Raw genomic sequence first — 13,725 nt, forward strand, 5'->3', positions numbered from 1 at the left:
TAAAATATTAATATACTGAACTGTGCAGAAGTCTTTGCCATGTTAGTATTTTCACACTGAAAAAAAAATGGTTTTAAGCCAATTTTTATATATTTTGCTGTAGAGTGTCAGTAGGAAATATCAGTTTACATTTCCATACATTTATTTTGGCATTAATTGTAATAATGCAGTGGGATTTTTGTATGTACAAGTGTGAGGTTCATGCACTGCAAGGAAGGTCCAAGGAAGGTATCCGGCGTGATTGGTCTTTTCAGCTTCAGTTATTCAAGTATGACCTCAAATTTAGGTTGAAAGGCAAATTGGTTGATTGTCTGTCCCTAATTATTATCATCATTATTCTGACATTTGATTATTCTAGTTAACCCTTTACTTTATATTTACTTGTTCATTAGGAATCTATGTCGCTCAGGGTGTATCATGGCGGCCGATGTAAACTCTCCAGTCTGATCATTAGTCAGAGGTTATGACTAACTATTTAATAGACAGCCTCATGCTTGTCATTCTTTAAATAGTGGTTCTGTTTAGCCCCCTACTGTCACCTATTTAACAACTTAGTTATAGCTCAAACAATAATCAGAGGTTATGGCTAGCAATGTTAAATATGCTATTCCAATCGTGTTTTACATACAGTTGCTCCCTATAATTGATCTAATCATATAATAACTTGAATATAATGAGACAATAACCAGAGGTTATGGCTAGTACTATGAAATAGAAATAAGAGCCAACCATGCTAGTATTTTCTCTAGCCTCCCATAGTTAATGCAACTGCATAACAACTTAACTAAAGTCAAGCAGTTGGTCAGGAATTTATAATCTCCCCTGATGTGCCTCGTGCTCCATCTAGCCTGAGATTTAGTACGCACTAACCCTGGACGCAGATTTGCGGTAACATACAGTACGCCTTCACTTAATCTACTTGAGAAAATAATTTCTGAGTAAATCAGAATAAATCAAATGTAACAATTTATTATCAGTCAGGTAAGTATTATGTCAATAACATAACCAATTCAAAGATAACAAATCAATACAAGACACCTAATTCTCAAAGATGAATCTAAGAGTAAAAGATGCATACCTGACTTTAAGTGTGAACACACTTCATGCTATGGGCTCATTCTTACTACAGAAGGCCCTGATCCTCTTGCAACATTTCCTTAAGATAAGCCAGAACCAGTTTTTCAAATGACTTCAACTTCTGTCGTCATGAAGTCGTTTGAAAAATTGGTTCTGGCTTATCTGAAGGACATCACTGGGCCCTTGCTGAACCCCCTGCAGTTTGCTTACCGAGCAAACAGGTCCGTGGATGATGCAATCAACATGGAATTGCACTTCATCCTGCAACATCTGGACAAAACAGGGTAAGATCCTTTATTTTGGTAGCTATTTTATATGTAGTTTTCAAAGAAGATATGTAGTTTTAAGATAATGATTCATTCTTCTCTCTTTAGACCAAATCAATTAAGCTTACGAGAAATTTGAATCAAGGACTGAATTGGGAAAAAATTGAATAGATTATGACAATTTAAATTTTTGGGTGAACTATCCCTTACATTCTGTAGGCACAAATTTACAGTTTTTTGTTAGATCTACATTTTTCTAGGTACACTGGAGTTGAGTGTACATTAAGCAGAAATACTGTTAAGTAACGCAGTAAGCAGAAATTGTTCCAAAGTCCAATTTAAACACACACACACACACACACAGACCCCTGCATCAAAAAAAAAAAAAAAAAAAAAAAAATGGAATTGACCTGTGGTCCATCAAAGAAAATGAGCCATTGTTTTTGTATTGTTCTTATGTATTGCATAATGTGGCTGCTGTTTTTGCTTCTTTTGTCTAATTGTTACAATCTACCCCAGCATGTGTTACAACCCACCCTGGGAGTGGGGTAGATAGACTGTAAGGCACACCATGTATTTGACATCAACTTTTAATGGCTGTGATATTCTTGCAGAGGTTTGAATTGGTCCCTTTTGTAGTAAACAAATGTGGGTCTTTGTATAAAAGTTTGAGCACCCTAGTTCAAAAATCCAGGGAGTTCCAAATACTGTGAATAATAGAACAGATAGGCCTACTGTCTCCGATAAAAATAAATAAATAAATAAATAAATAAATGAATGAATGAATGAATGAATGAATAAAACCTTTAAATGTCGACCCAACCATTAAGCCCATTTGATAAAGTATGCAATGGCTCAGGTTTTTAGTGAAAACTGTGTGAGAAAAAGCGTTTAAGCCTCAAGCAGCAGGTTCTAGAATGAGCATCAAGTTCGGTTGAGGAGACGCGGAGAGGAGAGTGGTCCAGCCGTGAGTCACGGCCGTGACGCAGACAGAGAGAAGGACAAGGCGCAGCATCCTCTCCATCCTCCATAGCACAAGAACGACTGACAAAAGAGGGGCGAAGAAATCGCGATTTTGAGGCTTGTTATCAGGTAAGAAGGATATGATATCGCTGCATGAAGTATCTGATATTTTCGCACAATATAACTGTCCATCTTGTTTTTCCGCGCGAGAAAAACATCCTGCTTGTTTTTCATGTGCTGCGTGATGGAGCATCCATGTTTTCTTGTTGACACAGGGCAAGACTGGCATGCTTTATAAGGGAATACGAGAACACACTGCATCTGTTTTGATATATTAAGTCGCGAGATACAGATTTCAGATTAATCTGATTTATTTATCTACGATTTAATCAATAATATTGAGAGATTGATGACTGTCGATTTTATTTGTGCTCGATCCATTTCTGAAAACGCCCCTTTTTTGGTAGAAAGCACAAGAGTAAAATACAAATTAAATATTATTCAGTCAAGCAGCTCAGATATCCCTTCAATTATATTAATCGTTTAAATAATATAATAATAGTCTTATGTAATAATCTTATGTTGTTTTATTCCATTTTTTTCTATAAAATGAACGATTCAACTGTAGACAGATATTATCATCATTTGCAGTTTACATATGGTTAACTGTTATGAAATATTATTTTGTGGTTGCATATTATTGTCTTAATGGTCTATTTTCCATTATGAAGTAGAGAACGCTTTGAATCTTAACCTTGCAGCCATTATGGAAATTAATATACATTTTTTTTTATTATCAATATCATTTTCAAAAATATTTGAATTCTGATTGAAGTGCCACAACCAAAAATTGCTAATGTGTGAGCTTATTCCAGAAGCAATTATAAACCTTTGGAGGAATACTTGTATTATATAATCTCATATTCACTTTGATCATTGCTCTGATGAAATGGGAGCCATATTCAGAACAGATCAGATGATGCGTATCTAGACATTTCAGTAAATAGGCATTATAAGTAGAGGATGTTTTTTCATTGCTGATTGAGCAGAAGACAGTTACGAGCATCTGAGATATCAAGGTAAATCGCAATGACTTTTATATTCAGCATGGGTCTCCAGTAAGATGTGGCTTGTGAGGTCCGGTCTCTCCTCTGTTCCAACAGACAGTGCTGGAAGCAGTGAGCCACTCATCCACTTTGCAAGTCTAAACTTAGAGCATCTCTGGGAGGGATAACTGTTGCGTATAGGTTCATGATCATAAATCTCATATAACATATATTCACTGCTGTTTTGAGCAGTTATCAAAAAAAAAAAAAGAATTTCGAGAGTGTGCAACATGGCCCGGAGACAACTAAACGAACTCAAAACAGGATGTGAGACCACAAGATGCAACCTGGTTGTGTGTTGCAAATTACAGTTAAGTGCAGACATGAGAACCGGTGTCTCCTTAAAAAAGATCTTCATGTACAACGGAGGAATTCATGGCATTGTTTTGAATGCTTTACCAATTTTATAAGCTTTTCATTAGTTGATCAGCTGTTAAAAATAACACCCTATGTTCAGTGAGCGCGTTTCTGCACTACTTTGCTATCACAGTAAGAAAAGTGCATTTTTAATTTGAGTGTATTATTGGTCAGAAAAAAAAAAATTAAGAGCACGTCTATAAAAGTTATGAAATTGCACTCTGTATTGTTATTTTTAACTATGCATTTTTAATATACAGGCCCAATCACATAAACAGAATGACTAAAGAGGAAACTTCTGAGGTGGAAGAGGCCCAGCCGGCCTCTGAGTTCATCAGCCCTGTTCATGAACCCCGCAAGAAACCCATGGTGCATCCTTCTGCACAAGCTCCACTGCCCAAGGACTATGGTGGGTTCTATCTATCCAAATATATTACAGAGAACAAGAAGAAATCCTAAGCTTTATGTTATTAAAATTCCACAGTATAATGTAGTGGTATTAGTTGTAATAAATCCCTGTATTTATATCCTCCATTTGATTCGCTCCTATTATAGCATTTACCTTCTTTGATCCAAATGATCCGGCCTGCTTGGAGATTCTCACAGACCCTCGGACCACCATCCCAGAATTGTTCGCCATTATTCGCCAATGGGTTCCACAAGTTCAACACAAGATCGACATCATAGGCACTGAGGTAATAAAGTTTTCAGTATTTCTCTAGAGTATGAAAACGTATTTATACAATCTCGCAGAAACAATGCATTCGTTTTTACTCCATGAATGAAGACGGTGAACCATGAATAAATGCCAAGTGTAGAGAAAATATATTGTTTCTGTCCAGCTGTGGGTATTTTTGTGTAACAAGATCTGTCGATAAACTGATGATAGAGTCTGGTTTCTAATCCATGGGTTGTGTTTAAACTTGTTTTTTTTTCATGCGTGTCTAAGCAAAGCTTTCTTTTTTTTAATCTTTTTTAAATAATACACACTGGAGTACATTGTACATATGCTTAGAATGTGAGGTGTTTGTTCCACACAGTCACATTTGCCTTAAACTTTATATTTCGTTTTTTATTAACTTTTGCCAAAGTGATTTGATTGCAGTGCAGGAAAATAAATGTCAGTGGTTTAAATTAATTTTACACATGTTGTACAAAGGAAAAGGTCAATTGCACATACATTTTATTATTTAAATTGACTAACATATTCATTTAAGTCTTTGTAAGCACTTGTAAACACTCATGTTCTTATTGGGTAATGGAAAAGGAGGTGTTTTGCTGTAGATAGGTGTCCCTAGAGGAACTGGAGCTGCAGGGATTGATGGCAGTGGGAACAAGCCTTACTGACCTGTCAGGTCTCGGTGAAGAAGAACTCTCACTGCCCACCAGTATTTGATGTTATATCAAAGTAAAGCGTTTCATAAGGTTAAAAGTTTTCATGACTTTCCTAATCAGACCAGCTTATCTGGTTTATGCTGGTTTCACTGGTGTCAGAGAAAAAACAACTTGAAAGAATACCTAAGGATGATTTTGAGTTGTATTTTTCTGCAGGGACAACACAGGTAGATGATTCAATTTATGCAGATTTGGGATAGATGGCATTATATTATATTTTTTACTTATATACAAATCTTTTTGAAGTCTTTTGGTATGTACAGTAAATGGACGTGTTCATTTTCAGAACTGTAATCAGTGGGATTCTTCCATATCAGCTCCACGTTTTCCACAAAATGGCTGCTATACATTAAGAAAAAGTGACGTTAAGGATGACTCAGCAATCAGGCTTTTTTCTATCACATATCATTGATATTAATTGGCTTAATTTTTCATCATTAGATTGCATCTCACTAATATGGCTCTCGTCCAGCTTCGAAAGTGGCCATTTGCATCTACTCAAGACCGTAGCTGCTTGCAAATCCACATTAGTTATTAATTGTCTTCTAGTTGCATGGAAGTTCAGCATATGTTGATCAACTCTTCATGTTCTTTCACATTGTCACTTTTAGATTTTAAAGCGAGGCTGCCATGTGAATGACCGTGATGGCCTGACGGATATGACTCTTCTCCACTACTGCTGCAAAGCAGGAGCTCACGGAGTGGGTGAGTGACACTCGAGTTGACGGTTGGAGTTCTTTGCCCTCACTTGCCTTGCAATCCACAATCCAAATCTGACATTTCTCTGTAATTGAGGTCATTACGACTTTTAAGTTCTAAATCCTTTAAAAGCTCTAACCCTGCAGTGCATTTCACACGCGCCGACATAATAAAAGTGAACCGTGTGACCGTTGGTATAGTAACAATGTGTTTTCCTTTCAGGTGATCCTGAGGCAGCGCTCCGGCTGTCCAATCAGCTGCTAGCTCAGGGAGCTGATGTGAGTCTGCGCAGTCGTTGGACCAACATGAATGCCCTACATTATGCAGCTTACTTCGATGTACCAGAACTGATTCGTGTTTTGCTCAAAGGCTCCAAGCCTAAAGGTGAATTTCAAAAGCATAGTGTTTGTATTCATGACAGCGTCTGAACTTTTCAATAAGCCAAATGCTTTTTAAAACAATCTTGTCACATTCTCACACACAAGCGGAGATGGCAAGTATCATACACAAGGAAATGATGAAGTGGCTAATGAGTATTAGGCATTTCATTACATTTTGCACTAATAAAGTAGGATGTCTTTCAAAACGTCTGTTTCTCTTCTCTCTACACAGTGCTTAACTCCACCTGCAGTGACTTTTATCATGGCACAGCCCTGCACATCGCCGCCTCCAACCTCTGTCTCGGTGCTGTCAAGTGTCTACTGGAGCACGGAGCCAATCCTACTGTTAGAGTGAGCATATTGAATCAATGTTTCAGACGTCTTTAGTGGTCTGGTTTTCAGAATACTCTCATTAGTAACCAGAGCATTTTATATGGACCTACTGTATATATGAAATAAGATGCACAAATATATCCTTTCATTCACAAGTTTTTGGGGTTAGTAAGATTTTCTAACATTTTAGTCTCTTGGCTATGCATTATTATTACAATTAAATATCTGTTTTCTATTTGAATATATTTTAAAATATAATTGATATCCTTTGATGGCCAAGCTGAATTTTCAGCAGCCATTACTTTAGTCTTCATTATCACATGATGCTTTAGAAATAATTATTTTATGCTGATTTGGTGCTTTGAAATATTTCTTTTTATTATCAAAGTTAAAAACAATTCTGCCGCTTAATATTTATTTTGTGGAAACATTTGTTTTCTATGATGAATAGAAAGTTAAAAAGAACAGCATTTTTTAAATAGAAAACTTTTGTATCATTATAAATGTCTTTACAGCCACTTTTGAACAAATTAATGCACATATTGACTTACTGACCCCAAACTGTTGAACAGTAGTTTATATTTACTAAAAGTCTAGCTGTGACTATGTTATTGACTCAGAAGGCAATGTTTGTAATCTCAAAATTATACTGTAAATATTGGCCTGGTTGGACTATCACTAACAGATATAAACTCTCTGTATGTTAATATAGAATGATAAGGGTCAAGAGCCTGCTGAGGTTGTCCCTGACCCCATGGACATGAGTCTGGATAAAGCTGAGGCTGCCATGGTGGCTAAAGAGATGAAACAGTTGCTGCTGGACGCAGTGCCTCTCAGCTGTAACCTGCCCCGTGCCACACTCCCAAACTATGACAACATCCCCGGCAACCTCATGCTCTCCTCTCTGGGCCTCAAACTAGGGGACCGTGTGGTGCTGGATGAAACAAAGGTGAGTTAAGAAGAGTGTGTGTTCGTTGAAGAATGGATGCCATGTTAAAAGACTGAAGGACATGAAAGAGAATATAGAATATATATATATATATATATATATATAACAGAACACCTCTTTTCTGCAGACTGGCACCCTCCGTTTCTGTGGCACTACTGAGTTTGCTAGTGGGCAGTGGGTTGGTATTGAGCTGGACGAGCCGGAGGGCAAGAATGATGGGAGTGTGGGTGGTATCCGCTATTTCATTTGCCCCCCAAAACAAGGTGTGTTCACTTCATTTTTTGTATTATAAAAGTCATACAGCAGCTAGCATTAACTGAGATTCAGACTGATCCCATTATTCAGATGAAACAATCTAGAGTTTAATATTTGGTGTACACGTCCATTCTTCAGGCATCTTCGCCCCTGTGTCAAAAATCAGCAAAGCTCTTGAGCAGACCCCCTCTTCAGTCACCTCAACCCCAAAAACCCCTCGCATGGATTTATCTCGCATAACCGGCAAGATCAAAAAAGAAAAAAAAGAGAAAGAACGTGAAAAGAGTGAGTGATAACATCTATATATCTAACATCTATCTTTTGATTTGAAGTTCTGTGTCCAGTGTTCAATTTGTTATCAAATCATTGTTTACCACGGCTGCATTTATTTGATATTAACAGTGAAATATTATTGCAATTCTAAAGAACTATTTTCAATTTTAAAATATTTGAAAAAATAATTTCTTCCTTCAATAAAAAGCTTATTTTTTTAGCAGCCATTGATCCAGCCTTCAGTGTCACATGATCTTTCAGAAATCATTCTAATATTCAGAATTTTCTATTAAAATAGGAAAGAATTCCTTTAAATTTAATAGTATTTCACAATGTCAGTTTACACTGCATTTTTTGATCAAATAAAAGCATCCTTGGTGAGTCTGGCTGAGACACTAGTGTATATCTAAAGTTTGTCATCTTCTCCACCAGCTCCAAGAAAGAAGTCTCTGTCCGGGGTCAGTTTGGATCCCGATGGAGTCAATGTTGAGGTTGGGGATCAGGTTTTGGTGGCGGGCCAAAAGCAAGGGATCGTCCGATTTTTTGGCAAGACAGACTTTGCACCCGGTATGTCTATCTGAAGATAATAGTATACTATAATGACATGAGAATAAGCCTGACTTAATGATTTGCAACTCCTTTATAATTAATATGAAATCATATATAAGTAGAATAATGTGCAGTAAGTGTTTAGAAGTTTGTGTGTATGGATTCTTGTGATCAGGATATTGGTTTGGTGTGGAGTTGGAGCATCCCACTGGAAAGCATGATGGCAGTGTGTTTGGAGTACGTTACTTCCACTGTTTGCCCAAATATGGGGTTTTTGCACCACCATCCCGTGTTCAGAGGTAAAACCTTCAACATATTACAGATTTATTTTTTTTATTTTTTTTTACAGATACACAACTTGGGTTAAAGTAAATAGGGATATGTTGTACTGTTTTGGTTATAGTATATGAGCAGACCATGCCTTTCATTTAGCTTTTATTCCTGAATAGCAAACACATTTGCATTAATGTTTCACTGTTAGGATAATGATAAACTACCAGAACAATGTTAGGGTGTGGGGTATAAGAAAATGTGCTAAAATACCATCTATGCTATAAAGTGAAATAGTGAAACCATCTATTGTAAGGTAGTGTAGTGTAGTGAATTCTCCAAAGAAACATCAACAGTATATTTTAATCCATTATTCTTGCAGAATTGCAGGGCCCAAAGATCCTCAGGGTGATGGGACCCTACAAAAGAAAGTCCACCAGGTGACTAGTAAGTACAAGGATAAGAGCATTGTTTGCTTGTTCTAATTTTTTCCTTAAAATTTTTTTTTCCTGTTTTTACAGCAACAATTTGCACAATCAGAGTGTGTAACATTAACCTCAACAGTGCTTAGTACTTCAGCTTGTCTGTATCTTATCAGTTAGACATACAGTGGCCTCTGCTGTTCATAATGTGAAATAGCAATAAGTATTTTGTTTCCGATGTTCAACATTCAGCTGATGCCATGTAGTAAAGAGCAGAAATATAAACAATTTATTATACAACATGCATAATACAGTATGTATGTGAATGAACAACACAGTCGTACATGACAGCCTCAGGTACAGTTTCTGTCCTCCTTTGCAGTGTCCCAGCCGAAGCGTAATTTTAATGCGATGCGATCTCCGAAAGACATAACATCTGAAAGTTCCATATCCAGGTATGCTTGTGTCCCATGAATAACATATGCTTTTGGCTGCAGCTGTGAATCTAAAATGTATCCTGTGTTACAAGATGAAACTACAGTATTTAATATTAATGATCTGTTTGTGTTACAGCAGGTTGCTGTTCTGTTGCTGGTTTCCTTGGATGCTCCGTGCAGAGATGCAGACTTAAATCCACTGGTTACATCTTTAATTATATCTCCCTCCTCTTTCTGTTCCTCCTCAAGATAAATTCTCACTCACTCTGTGTACTACCAATATTCATATGTGCTTCTCTTCGTGAACTACCCAGGCTGCTGTCCTGCCCCTTTGACAGCAATCCAATAGCAAAAAAATAGTGCCTTGTCAAGTAACTAACGTCCTGCATTCCGATGATTGAATTATAGATGAACAATCTTTTATGAAATCCAAATCATTCCTACTAAAAGCCATTCATATCTCTCTTTCAGCTTATACAGTCATAATACACAAACAAAATAGGCTTGTATGTCTATTTTAATTTATAAAGGAGCTTTTTTGTTTTGTTTTTAAACATGCTGCTGTATTATGCACCTTTACTGTCTTACTTTACAGTATTTTATTGTATACATACTGTGTTTTCTTACATTTCAAATGCCTTTAAATGGACTAGTAGGTGACATATTATTATTAGTGAACATCTGAAAACATAAAATATTTCAATGTACCTGTAGTCTGAAAATATTGATGCGGCCAATGTGAAAAAGAGGGTTTTTGCCATTGGAGCCCAATGCTTTCTTCATCTACAGTGAAAATGTAAGAGTATAGCTTAAAATATAGAATATGTTGCATGAAATAAGCAGGCATGGGCACGTTTTTAGGTCATAAACTGCTCTGAAATTAGGTGAGATGCCTTGCTTTAGATATTATAAGCTAATAAATCACATTTCATTAAATTCAAATCAACCACAAAACCAAAGTGCAAGCTTCATGATATAGCAAAACTTAAATAATCTCTTACTTAAAAGTACAGTTCAAGAACAGCATGAATAATGCAAGTCTTGAAAGGAGGCATTCTTGACATTTCATAAAAAAACGAGGTGGCAATTAATGGATTTGTCTATTTTATAAACCCAAATAAAATACGAATCACAATCATGTTTCTCTAACCCCCCAAAAAACAAACGAAACCAATTATAGTTCATCTAGTACAGTTTATATTTGAACATAAATTCTCATCTATCATCTACAGTCTAATGTATAAAAGCTAATAAGCCAGACTACCTATTTCTTCTCTCTCCCTCCATCAGATTTACTTGGATCAGTTTTGTAAATGCTGTTCTTTAAAATCCTGATTGTGAAAACAATATGTGCTTATGATATCGTCATCAAGTGTGTGGGTAATAATAGCAGTATTTACTCTGTGTCAATATCCTATATGAATATGGATAGAAACTCTGTCTACTTTATTACCACCTGGAAGTACAGCATGATTAAAAGTGTCTGTCCCTTACAATAGGGGTACAATAGGTAATATCACTATTATGATCCCAGAGCAGGCAGATTTTTTTTTTAAGGAGAGAAAAAAAACAACAACAGCTCGGCTTGTGCACTCTTCTTTCTTGTGAACACTTGGTCATCTGTACTGATTTACAAAAAAAGAGCAACTTGCAGAATTGAAAATGCACTGCTTGAGCAGGTCTGGACAGCTTTTGATTTCTTCAGCCACCATGCCATTATTTCATTAAAGAACAACTGAATCTGTATGGTAGTTTTAGCTATGTCATTGTAATGAGTAGTGAACCTTCTGATGGAGTGCAAAGGTCAGCTCACAACAAACCTTAAACTGTGCATTATTATTTTGTGACATAGAGTACAGTATATTGCTTTATGGTGACTTAAAGTTGTAGAAATCATCAATATGTCACTGTTATTCACCTTCATTTCACGACAAGTCACATTCTGTTTTTTGATGCCAAAAGGAGAGTTAAAGGATGACTGTAAATTGACATATGTTAGTATCTTGCACTGAGTGGCTCACCCTCCACGCTTTCAGAGAGTTTCAGTGTGACCTTTAGCATTGCCGGCAAAGCTTTCTGTTGTGTAATTGGTATAGTTCATTTGTAAACATTTGTTTATTTGTCTGAGAAAATATATATTTTAATAATTTCACAAGGTACTTTTTTAACGTCCTTTGTTTTGTGTTTTCATGTTAACTATACTCTCTGTAAATCAGATTAATGTGGATCTTATAATGAATTCAGTTTTGGATTTGATGGACAATATAACTGTACTGCATGCTGTGTATACATCTGCAGGTTTCTTTTTCCTACAGTATATCAGCATGAAAAAGCTATTAAAGTGGATAGAGTAAGTGAAACTCTATCCTGAGTATGGATATATGACTAATAAACATTAGTGTTTTATAGGCTACTTAGTTTGACTGTGTTGTTTTGATTGATTATACACTTAATCATCTATAGCCTATCTGTTAAGATAACAAAGGTGCATAATTCGTCCCTAAAGTTTTCTGTAAGCATGTGAAATTTTCATTTCGCACAGGTAAAGTGGCAAAATATATGAATGCACATGTGCGTCAAGGAAGAGGGGAATTAGACGGGAAATAAATTAGATACTTTCCTAAAATAGTTTGCTTCTAAACGTGTAAGCACATTCTAACTCCAGTTACAATAGAACAATAATTAAAATATGAACAAATAAACAAAACTCAAGTTTATTTCACTGAGAAAGCATGTTTATTCAAGTAAAAATTTTAGTTTTTTTTTTACACCGTAAAACAAAAGTGTTTTTAAAAAACAATATATAAAAGCCACTGAGTCTGTGTTGATGATTCAGTCATAAATTAATCTGATTCGGGATTATCATCAGACAGGAGCGCGCCTCGTGCTTTTGTCTGGGCAGGTTGTCTGTCTCTTTCTACGTGCACGTCGATTCTTGAACCAGACCTAAAATTAAAATAAAAAATCGTATTTTAGCTAATTTATTTTCAGATTTGTTCAGATATTATGAAATAGCATACTCTTTGCATACTGATAAAGAGCGCTTTCTTACCCGCACAGTCTCCTCGCTGAGGCCGGTGTTCTTGGATAACTCCGCCCGGGTTTCAGCGCTCGGGTAATCGGTGATTGCGAAGAGCCGCTCGAGCTGCTCCGTCTGGTTGTCGGTAAAAACCGTTCGGATTCGACTGCGCTGTCTCTGAGCTACAGTTTGGTGGTAGTGATAATCAGCTGTATCACAACCTAACAGTAGATTGAAAATAAAAGAAATTATAAACAAAAATGAATAACACTTTTTGAATAAAATAATAGCCGGGGATTATTATGTATAATAATCATACCAGATGCGGCAAAAGTCCACGGTTGTCCTGCATAGTAATTTGAAGTCAGTTGATAATAAGTGACTGGAACACAGCAGCTGTACATTCCTGCATTCCATGATGGAGATGGAAAGTTCAGCATGAGTGCTGCATGGTCACCATGACCTCGAGATCTATCCAGTTTGGTCAAGTGCCCTGGGAACTCATGAGAAGATGCTGGATGATCCACTCCAGGTGATTCTGTTGTTTGTTTGCTGGCATCTCCCAAGATGTAATCAATGGAGAAGTTTGAAAATTTCTGAGTTGCCATGTTCAAGTAGGGGCCTAGAAGCTGCTGTGACTATATACTCTCTCAATAATGACATGGAGCTGGAGAGTTGTATTTGTACCCCCTGTATCGTTTTAACTGAGGTATTAATGTATATAATATTGGTCTATTAACACCTCTTTGTAAAGGTGGAAGTCAAAGGAAATTAACTTTTGTAGATACGCTTTGAAGATTCTTAAACCCCTTTATCCTGGCACATGAAATACACCTGTGATGATCCTACCGTTTATTGATCACACTTCAAAAGTTTGTTAGTGGCCTGCATCAGATAATTGATTTCATACAGATTACTGACATTACAGCAATAGATGTTTAAAATAAAGTATGATAAAAATCTATTTTAAATTGT

General features: G+C 36.3%; 2 protein-coding genes across 3 annotated transcripts; one reads left to right on the forward strand and one right to left on the reverse strand.

Moving 5' to 3' along the window:
* Positions 1-2,303: 2,303 nt before the first annotated feature.
* Positions 2,304-12,148, forward strand: LOC113058547 (CAP-Gly domain-containing linker protein 3). 2 transcript variants are annotated; one of them, XM_026226542.1, is made up of 14 exons: positions 2,304-2,435; positions 4,030-4,178; positions 4,325-4,464; positions 5,776-5,869; positions 6,086-6,247; positions 6,476-6,594; positions 7,289-7,525; positions 7,653-7,788; positions 7,919-8,065; positions 8,486-8,620; positions 8,778-8,901; positions 9,255-9,319; positions 9,677-9,749; positions 9,871-12,148. In XM_026226542.1, exons 2-14 carry the CDS (start codon positions 4,049-4,051, stop codon positions 9,923-9,925), a joined length of 1,617 nt encoding a protein of 538 aa, XP_026082327.1. In that variant the 5' UTR covers positions 2,304-2,435; positions 4,030-4,048; the 3' UTR covers positions 9,926-12,148. The 2 variants fall into 2 exon arrangements, with proteins under 2 accessions (XP_026082327.1, XP_026082326.1); XM_026226541.1 differs by having other exon boundaries at positions 2,305-2,435; positions 9,868-12,148.
* Positions 12,149-12,448: 300 nt separating this feature from the next.
* Positions 12,449-13,520, reverse strand: LOC113058557 (homeobox expressed in ES cells 1). Its single transcript, XM_026226558.1, has 3 exons — positions 13,070-13,520; positions 12,784-12,971; positions 12,449-12,677 (listed from the first exon to the last, which is right to left on the reverse strand). Exons 1-3 carry the CDS (start codon positions 13,356-13,358, stop codon positions 12,597-12,599), a joined length of 558 nt encoding a protein of 185 aa, XP_026082343.1. The 5' UTR covers positions 13,359-13,520; the 3' UTR covers positions 12,449-12,596.
* Positions 13,521-13,725: the final 205 nt, after the last annotated feature.

The sequence above is a fragment of the Carassius auratus genome, chromosome 40 (assembly GCF_003368295.1).
Source record: "Carassius auratus strain Wakin chromosome 40, ASM336829v1, whole genome shotgun sequence".
Lineage (NCBI taxonomy): Eukaryota > Metazoa > Chordata > Actinopteri > Cypriniformes > Cyprinidae > Carassius > Carassius auratus.

Excerpts from the sequence above, each read along its gene's own strand:
- LOC113058547 (XM_026226541.1), top strand. The coding sequence starts at position 4,049 with ATGACTAAAGAGGAAACTTCTGAGGTGGAAGAGGCCCAGCCGGCCTCT. Across the intron at positions 4,465-5,775 it reads TCGACATCATAGGCACTGAG|ATTTTAAAGCGAGGCTGCCA; the intron begins GTAATAAAGTTT and ends TGTCACTTTTAG. Across the intron at positions 8,066-8,485 it reads AGAGAAAGAACGTGAAAAGA|CTCCAAGAAAGAAGTCTCTG; the intron begins GTGAGTGATAAC and ends CTTCTCCACCAG.
- LOC113058557 (XM_026226558.1), bottom strand. The coding sequence starts at position 13,358 with ATGGCAACTCAGAAATTTTCAAACTTCTCCATTGATTACATCTTGGGA. Across the intron at positions 12,972-13,069 it reads GTGGACTTTTGCCGCATCTG|GTTGTGATACAGCTGATTAT; the intron begins GTATGATTATTA and ends ATCTACTGTTAG. Across the intron at positions 12,678-12,783 it reads TCAGCGAGGAGACTGTGCGG|GTCTGGTTCAAGAATCGACG; the intron begins GTAAGAAAGCGC and ends TTTTAATTTTAG.